The 23,834-nt window shown below is 40.3% G+C and overlaps 1 protein-coding gene across 8 annotated transcripts in view; it reads left to right on the top strand.

Moving 5' to 3' along the window:
• GRB10 (growth factor receptor bound protein 10) overlaps positions 1-23,834 on the top strand; it is a 144,191-nt gene that overhangs the window by 34,262 nt on the left and 86,095 nt on the right. For 4 of the 8 annotated variants that reach the window (XM_021546879.4, XM_085571760.1, XM_021546880.4 and 1 more), the window contains exon 2: positions 1,862-1,959. In XM_021546879.4, the coding sequence (XP_021402554.1) occupies positions 1,909-1,959 (51 nt within the window). In that variant the 5' untranslated portion in view covers positions 1,862-1,908. Of the gene's footprint in view, positions 1-1,861; positions 1,960-9,355; positions 20,488-23,834 lie in introns of those variants that run through there. The other 4 variants (XR_014952793.1, XR_014952792.1, XM_085571759.1 and 1 more) reach the window with 1 other exon arrangement.

Raw genomic sequence — 23,834 nt, 5'->3', positions numbered from 1 at the left:
TCCCTTACCCTTTTTATGTTAACTTTCTTTAGTCTTGGTGGGTTTAGAGGCTAATAATACAGAGCTCTTTATTGATACATTTTGCCAACTTCATAACAGCTATTTCAGTGACTTGTTTAATTTCTCTGTAGATGTGCTTATGAGAAAGAAAAGAAAATGGTACTCCTCCTAGTGAAAAGATTTTTAAGAGCTTTTGTTAAATTTGTGCTTAATTCTCCTGGAACAAATTGGATAATTAAAGTGAAATCTTCAGCTCAATCTTTAAAACTGACTGCAAACATTTAGGTGTGGAGAAATAGCTGGAAGGCTGTAGACCACTGTTTATAGTTTAAAAACTAGTGATAGTGCAAGTTGAGTAACATGCCTACAGAGTTAGATGTTTGATGTGGCCTCCCCCCAACTTTGAATGCTGTAAGATTTTGGGTTTAATATTTTTTTCCATAGTATTTGCTTACCTAGAATAAATAACTGGGTTTGTGCATATTTGGTTAAATGGATTTTCAGACTTGCAATTGCCAAAACCAGTTTCCTCCCAGGGTAATTGGCTGTATGAATTGATCACTTCAGAAGCCCAGTGAGTACTTCCTGGAAAGAAGTTGCCAGGAGTTTGCCTGCCTTACTGACAGAGGAGGAGGCTGCCGTACCTCAGCCAAACTCATCCTGGAACTAGGTAAAATAAAGCTTCCTTGATGAGTGCATGGCTTGTGACCATAGTCATCCAGGAACAGTTTGTCCAAGATGTTTTTTTACCCTTGTCCCTCACTTAACTGTCCCATAAATTTTGCTGACAGCTTTGGTTTGGTGACAGGTTGTGCTTACCAGAGAGCAGTGAGTAGCCTGTTTAAAACTTGGGCTTTTGTTTTGAACACAATAATTGATAATTAACAGAGAACCAGACAGGAGCTTGCTTGTGGTAGAAGTAAAAGTTCTGACTGTGCTTTGCAGCCTGCTTTCTTTCCCCAGTCATACCTTTTTCATCTATTTAGAGGTGGTATCACTTGTCTTACACAGCAGGCATGTGTCCACCCCTGCAGGTAGGAAGAAATGCTGGAGCAGGAAAAAGTGCTTTATTTATTTACTTATTTATTTAGGTTTATTTTTGTTTCCTTTTTCTGAGGCAGCTATACTAACTTTGTTCACATTGTCTTACCTTCTTATTTTTGGTTCTTTAGCCATATGTGCTTCTAAGTGTTTGCAGATTTCTTCTCAAGCTCTATTTGATCATAGAGTGGTGCTTTAAAGGATAAACAACTCACCTTGCAAAGTTTCTTCTAATAATCACTCAGAAGAATAAGTAGAAGACTTGAATGAATTTGTAGGTGACAGTCTGTTTGATATATTGCAGGAGAATAAAACCACAGGGGAAAAGGCAGGCAGGAAAGGGTAAAGGTTAGAAGTTGCGTAACCAGGCTTTGAAGGCTGATGCTGCATAAGGATCTTGGTGATTTTATGTTTTTTTTTCAACTTAAATGATTCTGTGATAAGTGGCTGTCATCTTAATTAACTCAGAGATTTCCTTGTTTTCTTTCCACTATTGAAAACATAGCCTCAGGTGGTGAAAGCCAGTTTTCAAATGGCTAGGGTTTTGCTGTGAAGGGAGGCCTTCATTTTTGCCTAAAGAGTAGAAATAAAGCAGGAGCCACACAGCCTGAGAAGTTATGCTGGGTTTTTAAATGAAATACCAAATTGAATGTGTTTGCTAGGCTACAGGCAGCAAATGTGCAAATTTTCTACTTCAAGTTGATGCAAATCCTTATCACCTCATTTTGATCTTCTCAGTCTCCTTTCTCCAACTGTTTTCAATAATAAGTTGATTAAATGTCTTCAGTATGGTTTCTGACAGTTTGTTTGTATTCTGCAGGTCCTGGGAAGCAGTAGATGTAATTTGAAGAAAATTTGAAGGAACAAATGGCTTTAGCTGGCTGCCCAGACTCCTTTTTACATCTTCCTTATCGGATAGTAAGTTGAGAAATTACATGTTCATGTCAGTTTGTAGCCTCATATTGCTGTGAGCTGGTGATTGATTGTGCATTCATACTTTTCATCAAACTGCTAATAGCTGTCTGGCAATTCTCTGGGTTTTGCTAACATTTTGGAAACAGAGCCTCTGTTACCATCCTGTGTTCAAGTTCTGCTGCTGAAAAGACTGGGTCATTAATATATATGGATTTGATAATTGGTCTTTAAAATAGCCATTTACTAACTGGGAGAAGGCACTTGTTTCCAAAGAAAAGGCGACAAGCTACAAACCCAGTGAAATGCCTTGCATCAAAATGTATCAGTTTGCAGGATGCTATATTTGTGGGAACAAAGGCAGAGATTTTTACACTTGGTAAGATCCTAAGTTTTTGAGTCATTGTGCTGTATCTAAGCAGCCAATATGGCATATTACAAAGAGTATATTTTAAAATCCTTCAGCTAAATTCAAAGGTACTTGACAAAAATGCATGTAAAAGTTCTCTTTTTTTTCCCCTGGGCAGTTTTGGTTGGCATAATGGTTGCTTTGTATTTTTTATGAAACTGTAAATTGCTAGTTTGGATATGATCTTTTCTTTCCACTTTTTATCTTCTGTTTTCATAATATGATTACCGCCCTGAGGATTAAGTTATGATTTTGGACCCTGTAGATACACAAATAATTAAACAGTGTCATGTGACATTTAAACCTTTTCCTTTTATCCCAAGAGAAACATTGCTAGTCATGATTATTAAAGTCATGCTACTCATTTGGAAGAAAAGCAAGAAACCATATAAAAATAAACATTTCCAAAAAGTCTTTTTAAGATTAGGATTCATATATGTTGTGTAATATGTCAACTTAGAGGTTTTTTTTTTTTCCCCAGCAGGAAACCTCTAATTAGTTAAAAGTCTAATGTTAGTATATGGTGAGTTATCAGCTGAATGTACCTGAATGCTTTTCCCAATAGCAGGAAAAAACATAACAGTTCTTTTATAGCTTCTTTTGCAGCTATAAAAAGAGACTGGACTTTGAGAAATTGGATGTCCTGGAAATCTGTTACTAAACTTGGATCTATGAGTTTAAAAGAATATGTGAATAGATGTGCCTGGACTTCACAATTTTGATGCACTGTGAAATTATGCTTCCAATTCATTTAGAGCATCATCTGAGTCATGATGTGAAGCTGAGGGAAAGGAGCTAAGAGAAACTTGACATTCTAGGCAGTCGTTTCTTGAGCTGCAAATTCTTTAACTGAGTGTCAATCTCTCCTGTGAAAACAGTGTCTTTAGTGGTTCATAGGAAGTAAAAACATGAATTTTCATTGGTACTCCCCTTTCTCTGACAAGCCCTGTAGATAATCTGCTTTAGTCTGGGGCAGTCAGCAGACTGGAAGTGTCACAGCAACATGGGGTGACTTAAGATGGTGGGAAAGTGACTCAGTTATTTTTGGTCAAAGCTTACTGTGTATTAACTACCCTAAATGCTTATAACCAGTTTGAAGACTAGCTCTGGAAGCCCATTCACAACTACTGTGCCTTCTGTCAGAACTGAAGTTTGCATTAAAAAAATCCTGAACATCTGTTTTTCCACCCCTACTAAATCTGACTTAGGAGCTTTCATCAACTTGTCTTTCAAATTTGGCTGCAGTGAAAGCATTTTGTTGGTAAAGGGCTAAAAGAAGGTTAAACTAAATATGCTCTAGATTAGAGTGTAAAGGAGTATTCTATTTTTTCAGCACACTTTTTTACTTAATGTGTATGAGAAGCTATGAAGGACAGCTCCAGAGATCCCGAGGTTGGGACCTTAATGCTGTAAATTCAGTATTAGAATAAAGTTACACATTGGAGGTTGGGATTATATTCAAGGCAAGAAAAATGAGAACCTGGGTAAGTGAGTATGCCCTACAGAATATCCTTTAGAATATCTTGCTGCCAATCCACCTTTTCTTATTTTTTTAAATATTTTAGAGAGATGAGCAAAGTATAGATCTCTTGACTTTCTTACTGGGCTCTTTTTTTGCAAGGTTTGCTGCTTTCAGAACCTTTCAGGTCTTAAGGTCTTATTTAAGAGCTTTCTTTTTCTTCTTTTTTTTTTTAACTTTCTCAGGAGTTAGCACATAAACCAGTCACACCGAGTGCCTTCTCCTAGAAACAATCTCTAGCTCTGTTAAAAAAAAAATCAATACTATCTTTCAGTGGCTTTCAGGAGTCCTTTCCAAATTCTTGAACTCTTCAATAAAAATCAAGCGTTGAGAATTGGCAGTATTTGTCTTCTGTTCCTGGAAATTCAGAACATAGTCCCAGAATTTCTCAGAAAAAATGGGATGATTTACTGTGTTTCCGTTCTTTTGCAATCTGTAGTCACAACAGTATTTATGTGCAGTGACTTGAATGCTTGGGGAATATTTAGTTCTTTAACCCTTTGCTTTAATTGTACAAGTCTCAGTGACATAAATAAGAAAAAAAAACCCATTTTTTTTTCCTTCAGTTTATGAAGATAGAAATTTGGGCATATAGAAATGTTCTGCTTGTCTTTCACCTTCTGCCTTCTGTTTGTTTTCTCATGACCAAGATGCAGGTATAATTCAGTAATAATTAATGTAGTTTGGTTTTAGTGAGCTGAATTATTTCAGAAAAAAGTTGTAACTTGGTGTAAAATGGACTACAAGCACTTGGCCACAAAGTAGGGAGAAAATGGAAATTGCTTTCTCTTATGTGTACAGAACTGTGGATTTCAGGATTGCTAATAATCCTCTTGATCAGATAAGAGTGCAAAATAGTGCGCATCATGCTGGAAAAGCTTTTTGCACTTCAAGAGTAGGAATTAAATACATAAGAGAATTAATCAGAGGCCAGCTACTGTAATGAAAGCCTCTTTCAGTGATGTCAGATTTGTCTATGTGGAGGTGATTTGCTGCCAATACTAGAACTATAATAGCAACACTGCTCTGCCTTCATCTGGAGGAGCAGTTAGGCAGAGGTTCTCCAGGTTTTAGTATGGCAGCTTTGATCCTTATTTTCAATAAAATGATACAGTAAGTCAGAAGACACCTTTGGAGATCATCTGATCAAAGTCCATGGCATATTGTTTTCCTGGAGTGCTTCATCTTAGTGAGTGTGGTTTTTTAGGAAACTCAATTTTTTTATTTTCAGGGGTGGCTTGCGTAGATTGGGCAGTTAGAGAAGAGGGGGTTTCTTTTTTAGTGAAAAGGGAGGAAAAGAACCCTTTTGGTTTGAATAATTGGTTAGAATAAATTTGGTTAGAATAAATTAATTTGGTTAGAATAAATTTGTATAAACTTCTAATTAGAGAATTACCTTGATGAATACAATAATCTTCACCCTTGTGGCATCCAGATGCTTTCTATATGACTCAATCATCTGCCACTTTGGTATTGAACAGTCTGTTATTTGGTGTTAATACAGGTATACATGCTGCAGTTCATGTTTGTGTGCATAAAATGTCTTTTATCATAAAAAACCTGCATTAAAAACATTTGTTTGCAGAATTTGTCTCCAAGTGGGCTTGGAGAAGGCTGTTGAAACCTATGTTTTGGCCCTCATTGTCTGCCTGACACTGTTTAAATATCTTCATTAGCTTGTCATTGGCTGCTGATAATTGTTTATTGATTCTTTGGAGATGTTGCTTGCCAGTTGTGGTAAGAAAGACGCCAGACCAAAATGGTTCTGGTCACTTCCCTCCTCAGCTGGGGAAGAAAATGTAATAAAAGGCTTATGGGATGAGATAAAGGCAGGGATAAATCACTCAGCAGGTACCATCACGGGCAAAACAGACACAACTGGGGGAAATCAGTTTAATTTTTTACCAATCAAATCAGAGTAAAATAATGAGAAATAGAGCTAAATTTTAAAAACACATTCCCCCTGCGCTGTCCTTCTTCCCAGGTTCTACTTCACTCCCAATTTGCCCTCTCTCCTCTCCTCCATGCTGTGATGCAGCAGGATGAGGGAATGGGGTTTGCAGTCAGTTCATTACATGTTGCCTCTGACAATCCCTCCTCCTCAGGGAGAGGACTACTCACACTCTTCCCTTGGTCCAGTATGGGGCCCTTCCCAGGGAGACAGATCTCCATGAACTTCTCCAGTGTAGGTCCTTCCCACAAGAACATAAATCCCTTCCATGGAGTGCAGTCCTTCTGCACCATGGGCTGCAGGGAAACCTCAGCTCCAGTTCCTGGAGCACCTCCTCCCCCTCCTTCTCCGACCCTAGTTTCTGCAGAGCTCTTTCTCTCACATATTCCCACTGCTCTCTTCATCTACAGGTTATCAGAGTACAGTTTATCATACAGGTTCTCTTTGATTTAGTTCTCCCACTGAGACTCTCCAAATCACACTGTTGCTGCATCACCCTCTGAGCCCTGCCACTGGGGGTGGCCAGAGAGGAGAATTGGAGGCACAAAAGGCCTCCAATGACAGATTTAAGATGAGAACAATTTACTGGGAACAGCTATGAGGTAAGAAAAGAAACAGTAACAGCAACAATATTGACAATGAAAGTGTTTCTTGGAGAGTGATCTCGCATGCAGAATGCTCAGGGAACTTGACCAGTGCTAGGCTTGCTCATCAGGAAGGAATCCCTTCTCCTCAGAATCCCCCTTTTTCCACCTCGGGCAATGAGGTGAGGTGGTATAGAATAACCTCCCTGCCCTAGCAATGCCACTTCCTAGCTACTGTAAACATTAACTCTGTCTTGTTCAGAACCTGGACACAATTGAACAGATTTTTTTTTCCCCTCATAGAAGCCACCCCTGTCCCTCCTCCCACTCCCAAAGCCTTCTCTTGCAAACTCAATACATGATTTTCAAGATTCAAAATAAGTGGTGGTTTAATTTATTCTTACTAGGCTTAAACTTACAAGGATTCTGCTTGCATAAAATTATTCCTGGAGTCTGGGGTTTTGATGCTAAGAGGACAATATGGAAGGACCAGAGTGCACAAGTAGGCTTTCAAAGTCCTTGGGTATAGCTGAGTGAAAAAACACCAGATGCATTATTACATTGCATCATTCTTCCACATATTGCATAAAGAAAAGCTGAAATGTTGCTACTGCCAATGCAGAAAGTCATCAGATTTGTGAAATATGGTGTCAGTCAACAGATCTTTTATTGACGATACTCTTGTTTTAACAGTTTACATGTATGTGGTGTAGAGGGTTGATGGACTGGAGCAGACAAAGTACAAAGCAGCGCGAACATTAGTGAATGTTTTTACAAGACATGTTGCCTCCAATATGAAGTTATGAAATCTGTCTCCTTGAGTGCAGACTGCAAATGTTTTTTACAGATAGAGTTGATGCTGTTTGTTAGTTTTCATTGAAGACCAACTGAAGCTAGATTTCTAGCTTTTATTTTTCTTGGAAAGAAATCTGTTTTAAAAATTGTCCCAAAACCAGTTCTTTTCATTAACATTGAAATAGTGTGGTGCTTACCTCCTAAAGAGGAGTAGAAGTGTCCTTGCCACCATTATGGTGCATCATCAGAATATGAAGCAAAATAATATCAAAGAAATTAATGTCTTGCACTAAGCTTATATACAATTGATTATGCTTTCCTTTCTGGCAAGGTATAGTCATCAATTTTTTTTTTCATTTTTAGTGTACCAATTTACCTTTCTACATTTCCAGTCATAAGTATGTACCTTACTGTTTGCACTTTTGTATTCTAATTTACAGAAGTTGCTTGGCAAAACATGAAATCTTTTTTTGAAGGTGAATGCAAACAAGAAATTTCAAATGGCTCCGTCCACATTTTCCAATTATTGGAATTTTTTCAACCCCTCAAGAAAAGACTCAAAACACTTATGGTCAATTATACCATTTGATACTTGCATTACTACTACCATTGTTCAGGAAACAATATAGATGTTGCAAATCAAGTGAAGAAATAAAGTAAAGAAGTTTAATTTTGCATCTTCCAGTTAATGATTTTGTGCTTAAACACTAGACTGACCCTGTTATTAAATGTAAGCAGTCTCTTGATTTAGCTCTGGTTTTCATTTATGTTTAAGCCTATGATTTGCTACTTTTATACTTGAGAGAAAGTTGAGGGGTGGTCTTAGGAATGTATATAAATACCTGAAATGTTGTAAAGAGAATGGAGCCAGGCTTCTTTTCCTGGTGCCCAGAGGCAGTGGACAGGATCTGAAACACAGGAAACCCCCCCTAGGTATTGGGCAATGCTCTTTCCCTGTGAGAGTGACTGGCAGAGAGCACTGGCAGAGGTTGCCTGGGAGAGGTGGTGAAATCTCCATCCTTGGAGATCATCCAAATGCATCCAGACACGGTCTTGGGCAACTGGCTGTAGATGGCCCTGCCTGAGAAGGGGGCTGGACCAGGTGACATCCAGAGGTCTCTTCCAACCCCAGTCATTCAGTGATAGCGTGAAAATCAAAAGCAGTGGATCACTTTAGGTTCTGACTTCTATGCAACTTTTAAGATGATACTTCCAGATTGAAAACATACACACATTGGTATGAACAGACTATTTTCTGCTGTTCTCTCACAAAACTTAATGAGAACATTCTGAAGCAATGGTAACAATCAGTTTAGCAGACTATAGCACCAAACAAAATCCTGCATTTTTTTTCATGAGTTGGATCTTTTCCAAATGAGTAAATATTTAACAAGCTGTTTACCAACTGGTTATTTTGGAGAAGTACCAGTATGAGCTTTTTCATGTTAATAACAGTTCTCATTTAACGGAAGAGAGTTGATGTACCAGTCCTAAGGCAGCTTCACACTTCAAATGGCTGCATAAATATAAAAAGATAGAAATCTGAAATACAAAAGGAATGGAAGCTTTTTTTGTTTGCTTGTTTGTTTTTAAGCTGCATTGGTTATAGCAAACTGGAATTGCATTAGTGATAGTTTGGGGGATGTGCTTTAATGAACCTTCCTCATGCAGATGTTCTATGTTCTACATATGAGTAAACAGTAACCAGTGGAGAAGATTATTTTGTTTTTTAAGTGGAAGATAATATTGCTGTGTACTTGGAGCTGTCACTTTTCAAGAAAGCACTATGGCTCAGATAGTTCTGTGTTGTTGTCCATGCCAGTTGGCTCAGAGAGATCTTTTCTATCCTTGGAAAAGACCAGTGATATAATGTTTCCTAATATTTAAGTATTTCCTAGAAATATATCTAGATACAGACCCTGTGTAAAGTTATGCCCAGTACATTTTCTTGCCTTACATAGTCTAAAGAGAATCTGTTTGATCAAAGGAAGGACAATATTTTATAAGCACTTACTTATATATTTTCTTTAAAGTTAAAAAAGAAGGGAAGAAAACACTGCCCCAAACTACCACCTCAAATCCTGTGATTCTGCATGAAGCTGTTTGTGTGATCAAATCTGAGAAGAGAATTTTCCTGTTTCTAGAAAGAAACTGTGGTTGCTGTTTCCAGACTTTATTGTTCATGTGATGCCTCATGGCAGAGACCTCCTTGTTTCTACACTTGAAGACTTTTTACTCCAAACTGAAGCTGCTGATTCAAAGAAGAGTGGAAAGCCTGAACTCGCTGTGCCCTTGGTGTGGTGAAGGTGCCATTTACTCTGTAAAGCTAGGGATAAATATATCAGGTCAACCTAGTACTAGCTATGACTGAAAACAGTCTTTACCTGCTCTTTTTGCATCCTTGAAGAACTTTCTTTTCCATTCCTAATATAATGTAATCTGAAGTTGTTTTATTAAAAAGTTCTTAGGTGCCCACAAAACCCTGCTGCTTTTCAAGGTGTATCTTTCATTTCTAGTGTTGTAGGTATGGTCCCTTTGTGGAGAGATGAGATGGAAAGTGCTGGACAGAGCAAGGACTTTTATGGTGACTTTGCTTTTTCAGGATGGAATTTTACCGAATTGATCAGCTTTCAGGAATCCTTCATGAGCAAGGGGCCAGATTATTGGTATTAATGGCCTTTTATGCTAGATAGCATTGATATTTTAATCCAAGGCATTAAGACAGAGTGTTTTTATTTCTGGTTTTGAAAGAACAGTGAGCAATCCAAGGTAGAACACAAATGCCCAGCAAATCTCTCAGGCTTTACTGCTATTTTAAGATAGCTTTGGCCTGCATGCTGGTACGACCATCGTGCATATTTGAAATTCTAGCCTCTACAATGAAAAGACAAGCCCTAGGAAACAGCCAGTGGTTTTGGAGCATGCTGGTCCTTTGCAAGCTGAATGTTAAACAATGACTTAAGACTCTACTACACACTGGCTGTAGCTCTTGATGTCTTACACATTGGCTCCATTTTTTGACATAATTTTGGCAAGTGGGGGAGCCTGGCAATCCTTCATGCTAGAGGCCTTAGCTCTAATAAAGCACTTTAGTTATTAGCACAAGTAAATAGTTGTCCATTTGTGCTTCATTAATGCATATTAGTCATACAGTAAATACTGTCATGCTGGCATGTTCCCCAGAATAGTGAATACTTCTGTACAGTTCAGGAGGGGGTTTCTGACAAAGTGGTGTTGGCACCTTTCTTGAAGAAGTTCTTGAAGCTATTAGTGTAGGAGGGTGGCAGGCCATTATTTCAGCTCACATGAGATTTGTAGAATCGATACTTCAGTGGAGGCAAAGAGGTTTTTTTGATGAATTTTATGCTGTTGCAGTAGGTTCTTCTCAAGTATTCAGTTGACTTTTCTACAGCCTTCATCTATATTGAGGCAGGTTGCTTTGGACTGTGGGAAGTACAAATGAAGTGCCTCCTCTTCTAATGAAAATAGATGTTCCAGAAATCCCATATGATTGTTCAGTATGGTAAAATTTTAACTATATATTTGAAGAAACTTAGTATGTGCAGCAAGATGAAATCAGAAGGCCGCACGGTGACCCATGATCTGTGTGTGTTCTGGTTTCTTAAGAGATAAGACCCTTAGTACAAATGGCATGAAATCGCAAATGAATATGACTTGTTACTTGGAACAACCAGTGTAGATTTACGAGATGCCTTTTTTTTTAATTGTTTGAGTTCCTGGCAGTGACTTCCGGAAGAACTTGCTCCATATTCTTGTCAACTTGTCAAGGCTGACCAGCTTCTGGTTCTTCATATTGTCATCCTCACCTGCTTTGAAGAGGAATGTGTTCTCTGCCTCTGCACGCACCAGGAAAATCCTCTAAGTAGTTGCTCCTTTGAAGATAAAAGAGAGTAGCCTTGCTAGCATAGTGTTGGTTAGTGTCCTTAGCATCTTCTAATCCATCCTATCTGCTCCTGGCTGGCTTGTCTGATCCTTAACTTTCCTTTGCTGTCAGTAATTGTTCAATCCTCCAGATGCTGGCACAGTGGTCAAAGAACTGGGAGACATAAGGAGGAACTAGGAAAAATTGAGGTAAAAAAATCATTGATCTTTAGTGTCCTTAGCTGCTGGATCCTGTGCACAACTGAGAACTAGCTAAACTAATAGTAGCCATCCTTTTGTCCTTACTTGCCTATATAACAATTCCTTGGTTTTTTTTGGCATCTTTTGCTTGTTCCAGCTTTTCTGCATGTGCACAATCTCCATGTTCTTTCTGTGTAACCTCTTCCTGCTTTAACCCTCACTGCGTTTCAGCATTTTAGCTGAGGCAGGAGATGCCTGTCCATTCAGCTGGCTTTCTGCCATTCTCCTGTGACTCTGCATGCCACAGTGGACCTTTCTTGAGGTTTGAATAGTCTGTCCTGTGAGATCAGATTGTTGCCCTGGGTACCTTGGTTCTTCAGAGAAGTCTGCCATGGGAACCTTGCACGCAGATCCTTGAACTGGCCAAAAATCTGTTTTCCCACAGTCCAAGCTGTAATTCTGCTGGTAGTCTTGCTCTCTTTGCTTACTCATTACTGTCATCTCTGCATCATCTCCGCTGCCATCAACCTCTTCCTCCCCAAATGGCTTTGTTTTCCTGCTTGTTGGTCAAGCAGGAAAATGCTTCTCCAGTTGGCTCACTGATCACTTGTGAAGTTATCTTCAACCCACTCCAGAAATCCTTGTAGACTCCAGTGCTGGCTGCGGCTGGAACAGTACTGTTTGCTTGTGAGTGGGTCAGAAAAGTGATTTATCCAATTTGGGTCAAGTTTCTCCCTGTCCCATGCACCTGACTGCAAAATTGGACTCATTTGGTTTGAGCAAGACAGGTATTCTGAACATTACTCTTTTTAAAGATGGTGAGTTCTTCTTTTGGGAAGAAGTATTGATGTGGAAAATGAGGGACTTGGCAGTGTGACAGAAGCAAAAGAGAACCTAGAGGTACTAGCCAATTTTCCAGGTGTTTCCTCTCCCAGCATGTCCCTTGTGGTTTCCCAGCCAGGCTGTTGGTACTCAGTCTCCTGTCGTGGCACGCTCCTGGCTTCCCTGGTGTTTACTCTCTCTCACAAGGCTTACATCCAAGTGGACTGTCTGCTGTGCTGCCTTCTCCAAGGGCCTACTGCCAGCCATATCCCCCCAGGACTGTCCTTGGAGTGGTGTAGGGAAGCTCCCCCTTGCTGAGTGGTTTATGAGCATCCACCCTCAGATCTGACTGATGCTGCTGTCCTTTGGTCATGGCTGCCTCTGGCTCCGAGTCGTTTGGTGGGGAGGCACTAGGAGAGTCCTGGCCAGATGTTCCCCTTTCCTCTGCACTGTGTTGCAGAAGAGATGCCGTCTGTATGCCTGGAGAAGCATGGAGGCAGTGTGGGTCAAGAAGCAAGGGCTGACAAAAGCCTTCCAATGCATGAACTCTTTTATTGATTGTAAAGGGTTCATGCCTAGCCTGGTGAGGCTACATCTTCCTTTCTTGCCTCTGGGTTTTCTACCTCTTTCATCTCTGGCAGAGACCTGACCTCACAGGTTTTCCTTGAGTGGTTGTGTTCAGGCTGAGGGAGAGTAGTGCCTGGAGGAGCTGGGGAGAAGATATTTTAGCTCTCCTGGGAGGAGGTCATTTGCTCTCTCAGGAAAACATCTTGGCAACTATGATGTCTGGAAACAGTTAACTGTATTTATGGCTAGTCCACTTCCCTTGGCAATCTTTCCTCATCACCCTCTGTGGGGCTCTGGGTCTCCTGCCACCTGGTTGAATGAAGCCCTTTTGTCCTGCACAGTCTTTCTGTGTGCTTGTACCCTGTTCCCCCTCTGCATATCCTGCTTCTTCCAGAGCTCTTTCTTGAACTCCTCCTTCATGGCCACAACACCAGGACCTCTTGGAAAGATTTCTGCAGAAGGTAACTCCAGGTTCATATATAACACACATGTTACATACATAGATAATCCATTTATTAAAGCAACTTAACATGTTTACTCACCCACACATGCCCTCTCAGGTGAATTTTTTTTTTCCTTTTCAAATTTAGGACAGACCTAAGAGTTTTTCTGCCTCAAATAGTGGTATTTATATTTTACCACTATTTGAGATAGTCACCTTAAGTGTTTTATAGCTGGAAGCATTTATAAAACCTGTTTTCTAAGGTAAAAAGACTTCAGAGGGCCTGTTTCTCTATTTCTGACTGTATAGAAGTATATAAGGCAGTGGGTTGCAAATTTGATGGAAAAAATTCCTTCCTATGTATTTGCTGGAGAGATTTCTGCATGAAATACATTATTTTTTGCCATGATGTGAGCAGAAGGGTTAACTGAAGTGTGCTAAAGATATTCTGAAAAAGGCATCTCTTGCAATCTTGTTTTTTCTGGAGTCCTTTATGTCCTTGGAATTATGACAAGCTGGCTGTTGAACATGAACTGTCCGTATGGTTAAGTCACAAACCATAACTGCTATGCTGGATGAGAGCGAGTTGGAAAAATAGTTTTCTGACAGTGTATCTTTTGAGTATGACTTGCCCTGAAGATTAAAATAAACCCAAACCCACGAGACCAGAAACTTCTCATCCGTAGCATCTTCTGAAGCAGGATATTGACACAATAACATGTATTATTATGATTTAAGATTACATACATGCTGTCAGTATTGTGGTGTGATAATGAGCTTCTAGGTAACCTGTCATAGTTAATTTTTTTGGTTTAGATAAATAAGTAGTCTTCTGTTTATCTGTATCCAGAAGGTGGCTCATTTCTCTCACCCACAGCTTGATTCTGAAGCCTAGTTCAAAGTTTTTCCTCTTCTCCTCCATATCCTAGGATTCCTTTTTTTTTTTTTTTTTTTTTTTTTTTATCTCTGATTTGACTTTAATCTCCGCAGGAATGTTTTCCACTACCTTTTATTTCATAGACCTGCATTTTTGGGTTAGGAAGAATAGCTCAAAACTAGAGGAAGCAGTACAATAAATACTGTTTGTACTGTAAAAGGTACCACCCTGAATTAATCACCATTCAGCTGAAGTGTGGTAGCTGCTCATGTGCAAGCTGCCAGGCTCTTCAACTACAAGGTAAACAAGTTGCTTCCCCTCCCTGTTCTTCAGCAGTGGTTTCACAGAAGAGAATGAAAAACCACTTCAATACCAATTGAACAGCAGCTCATGCGATTGCATCCCATCTTTTCTTGGAGCGAACAGTAGAAATCCATTTGCAGAATTGTTCTTGAGGTTGATAACAGTAGTATTTCAGTGTTGCTAAAGCAACTGTGTGATTTCTTGAACTTTTTTTCTGGCTGACCAAGTTTGCAATCTTTGTTCAAATTTCCTTGTCTGGAGACCCTTTACCTGGGCAGGTCTTGTTTTGAGGTGGTTTGCTTGTTTTGTTTCATGTGCTGCCTTGGCAAAGTTTGGCACACCAGACCTTCCTCCAGTAGCATACTGGTAGTTATGAAACCTTTTTGATCTGTTAAGGCTTTAATGTAGCCTCAGAGACTTTGTGTGGAATTAAAGCAGCTGCTGCTAACCGTGTAGGAGTGCTTCAGTGTATGTGCTGATGTGCTGTGGATAACTTCCTTGGATGTGTCCAGAAGGTGTTAAAAGAAGTGGCGAGGAGCTGTATAAAATAAGTGGTCACTTGACACACACTGTGAACAACTTTAAAACAGAACAAAACAAAAAGAAAACCTTCCAAGCATGAAGAGGTGATTGACATACTTGTTTTTAGTGTGCCTGCTTCTGCAAAAACTGAAGATTTATACTTTATATTGTGTTTTCTGGGACAGTGTGCAATTTTACGTGTAATTTGTTACTATTTAAATGCAAATTGCTGATCTTTTGTAAATTTTCTTCCTTCAGAGAATGTTAAGTCAATAAAGATTTCTGATAAAGCCATCTTCTTAATGCAGGATAACTGGTAGAGCTACTTGCAATTAACTCCCTTTCCTCAAGGAAAGGAAAACATGGCAGCCACTACCTTGAGATGGATAGATACAAGTATTTTGCTATTGATACTGGAACAAGTGTAACAATGAAGCATATTTCATATAGTACCTAGGTTTTTGAAAACTAGGAGATAGGTAAACTAGGCAGAGCATTGAGAGTTCTCAGGCTAAGAAGTACCTTTGAGGTGCTTGGATTTTACTATATTCAAACCTAGATACTTCTTTTTCCAAGGACAATGAAGATGAAGAAAATTGGAATAATTTAGGTTGGAAAAGACCTTCAAGATCATTGAGTCCAACCTTTGACAAATAACCACCCTGTCAACTAGACTATGACATTAAGCTCCATGTCCAGTCACGAGGACCTCCAGGGATGGTGACTCCACCACCTTCTTGGGCAGTTTGTCCCAATGTTTAACAGCCCTTTTCATGAAGGAATTCCTCTTGATGTCCAACTTCAACCTTCTCTGGTGCAGCTTGAGGCTGTGTCCTCCCATCCCGTTGCCTGGGAGAAGAGGCTGACTCCCACCTGACTACAGCCCCCTTTCAGGCAATTGTAGAGATCAATAAGGTCCCCTCTGAGCTTTCTTTTCTGCAGGTTAAACACCCCCAGCTCCCTCAGCCACTTGTAGGACTCATTCTCTAGGCCCTTCACCAGTGCCTTTGCCCTTCTCTGGACTTGCTCCAGCACATCAATTTCTTTCTTGCAGTAAGGAGTGCAGAACTGGACGCAGAGACTCCAAGTGTGTCTGAGTACAGGGTGACAGTCACTGCCCTGGCACTGCTGGCCTATTTTTGATACAAGCCGGGATGTCATCAGCCTTCTTGGCCACCTGTGCACGTGCTGGCTCATGTTTGGCTGCTGTTGACCAGTGTCCCCAGGTTCTTTTTCATTTGGCAACTTTCCAGATACTCTGGCACCTCCACCCAGCCTGGAGTGTTGTATGGGGTTACTGTGACCCAAGTCCAGGAGCTGGCACTTGGACTTGATGAACCTCATATCATTGTCCCTTTGATCCAGATCCCTCTGCAGAGCCTTCCTGCCCTCCAGCAGATCAGCTCTCCCACCTAACTTAGTGTTGCCCATGAGCTTACTGAGGGTACACTTGATACCCTCATCCAGATCGTCAGGATTCTGAAGAGTACTGGGCCCTATATTGAGCCCTGTAAGTTTCTTTCATTTTGAGAAATTTGAGTAAGGTAATCATGTACTGGAATAGTCAGGATGGCTCCTGTTGTTAGTCTTATTTTAATTTTTGTCTTCTTTCCAGCTGTTATGAATTAACAATTTCTATGTAGGTATTTCTGTAATGCAGGCTGCAGCATCATTTGTATTAGAAATTTTGTCCAACCTATGTGTGCTAATCCTCAGGAGTGGCAACTTAATGAAGTCTGATAGAGCATCACTGTGTGGATTTTTTTTTCAGGAAGACTGTTTTGAACATCACAGTGAAAGGTGTAGTTATGTATATGGCTTTCTTAGAGCTGCGCGGGTTAAATGAGATTCATACATGATTAAGGAAAGAAACACTGATATTCAGACATGTTCTGTTTGTAATGATGAGGGTTTTTTGATTTTTTTTCCTATTCTGAAGGCTTGTGAAGTAACCCATTACTGCTAAATATGCAGCAAAACAACTATTTTAAGTTCGCCTATATTGCAGACTGTTTCTTGCACTCCAACTTTTTTTTTTTTTCTTTTTTTGCTTAAATTACATCGCTGATTTGCTCAGGCTGTAATCCTGATACTTGGTTAGGGGAAAACACAGCAGTCTGTTCCAATACAAGATCTGATGCTAGGTTATTAATCATGAATAATTACTTTGCCTTAGACTGATAGACTGTGATTTCTGTGGGATTTAAGGGGTATAGAGCAGTCAACTGAAGTGTATAAAATTTTGCCCCATATCTGAGATTCTGAAATGTCTTTTTTTTGTTTGTTTTTGGTAAACCTTGCCTACCAAGAGATGTGTAAAGAGTTAATTCTGTATTGAATTGGGAACAAGTCACCAGAACTACAAATGCCCTTGTCTGAAGTGAGCAGTGAGTTCTGGGACAGATGGCACCATGTAACAGGAGAATGGATCTTTATCTGAGCAGAAAGGTGTGTGTGGTCCAGGTAGTTAGGATCATAGGTTTGATAGCTGGGACAGGCACTTCTAGACCTAGTTAACTATGTATATCTAGCACCAAGGATCACTGTTGGGAAGGAGGGGAAGGGGTACAAAGCACACCCTAAATTTCAGCAATTGAACAAATTGAACAATAGAAAGTAGAGTGATGAGGTCCATGTTGCTAATAATTGAAGCAAGAGAGAATAGCAAAGTAGTCTTGTATGAATTTGTTCAGCACGACACTTGAAATTGGTCAGATTATCAGTTTGAAGACCTGAAGAGCAATTTCATTAGCAGGTGGCAGTTTGCTCACTGACACCCAGTAAATTTTAATGGTCCGTGTGGGCACAGTGGCTCCTTCCCTAAAGGAGGTTTATAATTTTATTGTTTCTGTCAAGGGCTGTGAAGAACCATCTTCACTTGTTGGCCCATTCAGATTCTCAGTTTGAACCTAACAATCACAAAGACAAAAGGGGGATATAGTACTATTGCTGTAAAAAAGAGCAGACCCACATTCAGATGGTGTAAATTCCTTTGTGTTTCATGCTACTTGCATTCCTTTGTTGAGTTTCATCGGTCTTGATGTCTAGGGCTTCTTAGCTATAAGCTTACATCCTCTTAAACATCATTTAGGTTATCTGGCTGTGGTTGCCACTTCCCAAAGCATAGAGATTTGACTATAATTTTCTGAGGAGAATGCACTTGTATGGAAACAGTGGTTCCTTCAACCCATGTGGCATCTTCCCTTCTCTCTTCCCTCCCCTGGTCTGAGACACACAAGTGTGTTGCTGCAGTGCCAGATCCAGAGTCCACCAGCTCATCCTTTCAAGCCCTGAGCCTTCCAAGGTTAATTCAGGGCATCATCAGCCTGTGCTAGGACAGATTGTCCAAGGCATTTTGCAGAACGTCTCCTGTCCATGTGGTAGAAGGATGCTGTCATAACCGGACTCCCAAAGCCAGTGTTCTTGGAAGCAGCTGGCCAGCAGTGCTGCTATAACCAAAGCTGTAGTAGATTAGATGCCAAGTAGAACAGATAAGCTACCTTGTATTTCACAGGTCTGAGCACAGGGAGGCCAGTGTGTTGGAAAGGATCAAATATCCTGTACTTTCTTTTTGTGTTACAGCTTCCCCCAAAATAATAAGATTTTTTTTTTTCTTTTTAATACAAGCTTAAAGGAAATAATTTTGAAGAAGTTTTCTCAGATTGGACAGGTGTGTTAGCAAGTGTGTGATGCTGGAGTTTTCCATTGCACCAGGGTACAAATATTTATTCCCGTTATGTTTCTTTTTGTCCTTCTGATGAAGAAGGAGTATAGTCTGACAGTGCACTTCTGAAACTTGGACAAAACATGGAAAGTGACCCTGGTAAGGATTCTTGAAGACTAAAGGTTTTATGAGCAACAGCATATTGTTGTGGGTTGCAGTAGTCCCTTAGATTGTGTGAGCACCATCTAGTATAGTAGTTAACATGTATGAACTTGTGCTCTTGGCTCAATTTAAGTACTGTAGTCTGTTAAAAGTTAGTTCTTTGATACAAGATCTAACTTAAAAGCCTCTTTAAAAACAAAGAGGAATATGACACACTGCTTTAGGTTATATTTTCTCATGGTAAGAAAACTCAATTTTTAAATTGAATTTCTATTGATAAGTATGATTCACTCTCACAAATACCATATTTTTCAGGGACTTCAATGTTTGAGTCAGTATTGACCAAAATCAAAGAGCTTAGAACATGCAGCAAAGGATGTAGCTTTCAACATGTATCTTTGTCAGTAGCAGTCCCTGGCCAGTGAGAGTAACTTGCTTTGGAGGTAAGACTAATTTGCAATTAAGTACAAGCTAGAGATACATGATCAGGTTCTGTGGGCACCAGCAGAAGAAACAAAATGTCCATGTAAACATGCGACTTTCCTATGGATTTCTTTCCATGTGAAGAATTTCCTAATATAAATTTCATTTATTGGTGTTTTATTAGAAATGGAAAGAAACCTAGCTTGTTTTTTTTTAAAAAAAGTTAAAGGATACTTTATCAGTAAGTCAGTACTTCATTTTTCTAAGTACTTTATAGGTGAAGATGCCTCTAAGGAATGATTGCTTTCACTGAGAATTTTGTGCAATTGTTTCTTTTCTGTATTGCAAGACTTTATTTAGCTGTAAACTATGTAAACTGTCTCTAATAGCCACAGTGGTTTTAGTCTCATTAAAAATAGAACAGAGCTTTTAGCATTTCTAAGCCTGTCAGTTGGATTCCCTCACTGCTAGCTGATTAAAAGACAGCAACCATGATGCATTGACTTTTCTTCTACCATAATAAATGGCATTCTGATCCAAAAAGGGCACACTGTGGAGTATACTGTCCATTTTCTGTGTGCAGAGTATGGGGAGATGACTTAATTTTTGCAGAAGTGGTTGGTTCTTACTAAGTGAGAATCTAGTGCATCTAGTGAGAGAGTTCTTGCCAAATGTTGGATTCAGGAGTGTTGAAAGCCATGTTAATGCCAATTTTGCAAAGATCAGCCTAGAGAAGCAGAATCTCTAATGTTAGCCTGTGTGCATGCTGTAGAAGTGCATTGCTGGAGCTGTCAGCTAACACTCACTATGCTCACTCCTGCATTACTGGAGAAAAGCCTTTTGGGAGTAAACAGCTGCTACCAGATACTATTGGAGGTTGCTAGCTGTGGTCCAGCTCTTGCTAGACTACATTAATTAATTAATTAATTTCCTGGATGCCAAAGAGACACTGAGAGTTGGGGCAGGGGGTGACAGAAAGAAGCTGGGTGATGTTGCTTTTTGGCTTGCCCTGATAGCAATTGCAATGCAGGCAGTAATACGTCACATAACCAGACTCCTAAAAATAAATCTGAAGCACCTTCAGAAAAATAAGTTTCTGTCTCAGCTATAGCAGTGGCTAATGTAACTGTGTTGGGCTATAGCTTTTATGAAGAAACACTTAAGTGGCTCGGGGCATGCACACTATGAAGTTTCAGTGTTGACAACAGGGTCCAAACCCCCAGGTTTTTTTAGACTTGAAGGTTTTATGATCAGTGAGTTGCTAAAGCCCAGAGGGGGTCAGGAGATAAGTTCCTCCAAGGTCAGACTGACAAGCCTTTTTGCCTTCCCCTGTATCATGGGATGTAATATAATTCCTGTGATTCATTTAACAAATTCTGTGCCACTGCAGAGACATGGACCATGGACGCAGGTCTGTCTTGTCTGTCAGCCTCATTTTCCTTCTCCCTTTGCTAATTCCGGTCTGTTGTAGCTGTTGTATATGTTGCATGGTGGGCTGGTAAGTCTGCTGAGGGTTGTAGGAATGTGTGGATCACAACAGGACTGTGTACCCTGCCAGGTTACCATGTGTTTTCAGTGATTTGTGGCACTGAGGATCGGAGGTGCTGTGGTGTGTAGGGAGGAATGTGCTGCTGCCTTTGCTGCTCCTTTAATCCCGAACTGGCTTGTTTGTTCTTGGTCTCCAGGGTTATTGCTCCCAGTCTTGACAGCCAGTACTGTAAAATCAGAAGAATTCCTGCAGTTAGTGGCTTTGCTACTTCAGGAGAGAAAGCCCAACTTTTGACAAAGCTAAGTGGCTTTATTTTAAGCCCTTGTTTGTACAAGCTCTCTTAGCAATGGGAATGCTAAAATTCTAGGTTCACAGTTACTCTGTTGACTTACTGAGCTTTTCACTTGGCTCTTACCTAGTCAAATGACTATAGTTAAGAGGCAGGAAACCAGGTTACAGGTCTTTAATTATGTAATATGTGGGTTGTCTGAGAATGTGCTTTAAAGTTTTTTGCCTAGTGTGCAAAGCCTGTGTTTTCTTTATTTGTATGACATGTTAAACACCCTGGCAGAAAACAGTAAAACATCCACACGCTGTTTGAGTAAACTTGAAATCGTTTGCAAAGCAGTGACTTTGGGCAAATCCAAGAACCTTGCACTTCCCTCAGGACTCTGAATTGGAACGCATTTCCTCAAACTCTGGAGTGTCAGCTTTCTGAAAATACATTGTACCAAACAGCTGTGTGGTAGGGGACTGTGCTGCTGTGTTTTTAAGAAAGGAGCGTCACATGAATTACTAATCAACTGTGGAGTTTGGATTAGAATTTGAACATTGGTCTGGATGTGTCAGTTGGATTTATTCTTGTAATGCCTGTATGTTTGCCTTCACAGGACTAAGAGTAGAATCAAGTAAGCAGAAACTCTGGATGGCTGTGGATACTATAGGAAAGTTGACTGAGATGAATAGCTGGCTACTCCGCACTTAGCATAATTGAGTCTATTATCCTCTTTGTACTTTTGATGCTTGAAGTAAACCAAAGCTGCAAATTCATGGTATAAAGAATCAGCATAGCTTAAAAAGCAGTGCAGGAAGTTACTTTACATAAATGCAAACGGTCTTTTGTTTAGAAAGTGAAGAGTCTTACTGAAGTGTCCTCAGAAGAAATGCTCTCTAATCTGTTCATTTCCTAAGGAAACTCCAGGGACATGTTAAGAATGACAGTACTGAGACAGATAAAGAAATGTTTGTCTATGTCCTTCTTCTAAGAGCAGCAAGTTGCAGATACAAAGAGAGAGTGTAATTTCTCAAAGTATCCCCTTTCTGCTCCTGAATCCTAGAGTTGTGTCCACTTTTTCATAGGCCTTGGTCTTCACCGCTTCAGTGAATTTTTGTAGTTACTTTTTTTTCTGGGAACCACTTACACTTGAGCACTCTGCAAAAGCTTCCTTGGTCTGTGCTAACATAATGTACTTCATTTTGCTTTACACAAGTTGCCTGAATGGAGTAAAGCTGTGGTGGTTCAAATAATGACACTGCTAATTTTCTCTTTATGCTCAGCTAGTTTTAGGACCTGTTCCTTGGTGTGATGAAGGAGGACCGCCAGGTTGGCAGGGAGCTCCTGTTTGGCAGGAGTGCCCTCTCTGCAAACTGAGGCATATCTGCCTTGATAGTCTCCTAAATTGCAATGAGACCATCAGCACGTCTGACTTTACTTTTTGTTTTGTTGGACGGTGTACAAACATCAGAAGTATGTCATGATCTTGATCTGTTGCTGTGGGACTGCTGGCATGAGTACGCGTGACTCTTGCTCAATTGAACCTTTTGTTCAGGGGCACAGCAGTGTGGGTTTGCAGGCAGCTACAGTAAATCCAAAAACAGGGACTGTTGTCTTGGTGGTCTGGACATCCTCAGTCTGGCCATGCTCCCAGGAACTTCTGAGAAGCTGTGCTACCACTTGTAGCCTTTCTTCATCTTGTAAACTTGCAGAGACTGCTGAAATTAGAAGCTGAACCTTCAGGGGATTTCCAGATTTTTTCAGAAAGCTACTCTGTCTCCTTTATGCTAGACCCCTTTCTTTGCAAAGAATGAGGGAGAAGGGAAGTATAAATGCAACTTCATTATTTGTACATTCAAATCTGCCTCCTCCCTTCTCTAAGCACTATTTACCTGTAAGATTACCCTGAATGACTTACTGGATAACCTTTGCAGAAAAAACTAGGATGAGAGAAGCAGCAGTAGGGTGGTAGCAACACACTGGGCTGTCTAATAATGTTGTCTCATACTGATAAATACTCTCCAGAGCTAAACTGCAGGTGGGAACGGTGGCACTCGGAGCCAAAGAGGTGATTAAAGAGCACGTGTGCAGACAGCAAAGCTGCTGTAGTATATGTCTGGCTGATTCTCTGATTAAAAGATGAGATTTAATGTTTTCTTAGATAACTGAAATGCTTATCATGCTAGCACAAACAGCAGCAAACATTGTATGTCATGGTTAAGGAGTGCAACTTAAAAGGCTTGGTTATAGATTGAAAAATAAATCTAGATTGTCCTGGTTACTGATACGTAGAGATAACACTGTCTATGAGTGGACTTTGGCTCTTAAGGCGATGCAAGCACGTCACATTTTGTGTCATGCAACATAGGTTTGCAAAAGGACACTGTAATCTGACCTGTAATGATGGTGTGTTTGGCTTTATGAAATGCTAATGCTTTAAAGGACCCTGCTTCAGGTCCTTCTAGCGCTCTCCCTAGTCACTCAATTAAATCATCCTTGGTTGCAGAGGCTGACTGACAGAGAAAGCAGCACATGCAAAAAGTCAGCGAGGGCTAATGCTCAGCTTCTAAAAATACTACAATAGCTGGATGGTACAGTAAGTTAAGTAACATGCTTTAATTTCATATTGAGAGCATTTATTGGAAGAGGAGGGAGAGCTGGGGATTAAACCATGAAGCAAACAAATTACTTGCTTGGAGGCCGCTTTCAGCTGCAGTGGGGGGATGGTGTCGGACCAAAGCAGGTGCCCACCTTGCTGAGGACCACGGCCTCAGCCCTGAGCTGGGGCCCGACAACAAGGCTGCTGGCACAGAGTAATTATATAACTTTATTTCCTGCCCCCCTCCCCTTTCTTCTTTTACCCTTGTTCCAGCATGTGATCTCCCCTGCAGCTGGCCGAGTGCCAGTGTTTGTCTGTGCACAAGGGACACAAACAGATTCTGGAGGGTCATGTGAAACTACCCCTGGCTCTTTAAACCTCACCGCCCTCACCTTT

Source organism: Lonchura striata, chromosome 2 (assembly GCF_050655825.1).
Source record: "Lonchura striata isolate lonStrDom1 chromosome 2, ASM5065582v1, whole genome shotgun sequence".
Classification (NCBI taxonomy): Eukaryota; Metazoa; Chordata; class Aves; order Passeriformes; family Estrildidae; genus Lonchura; species Lonchura striata.
The sequence above is the reverse complement of the archived record's forward strand: the minus strand, read 5'-3'. Positions and strand labels throughout refer to the sequence as shown.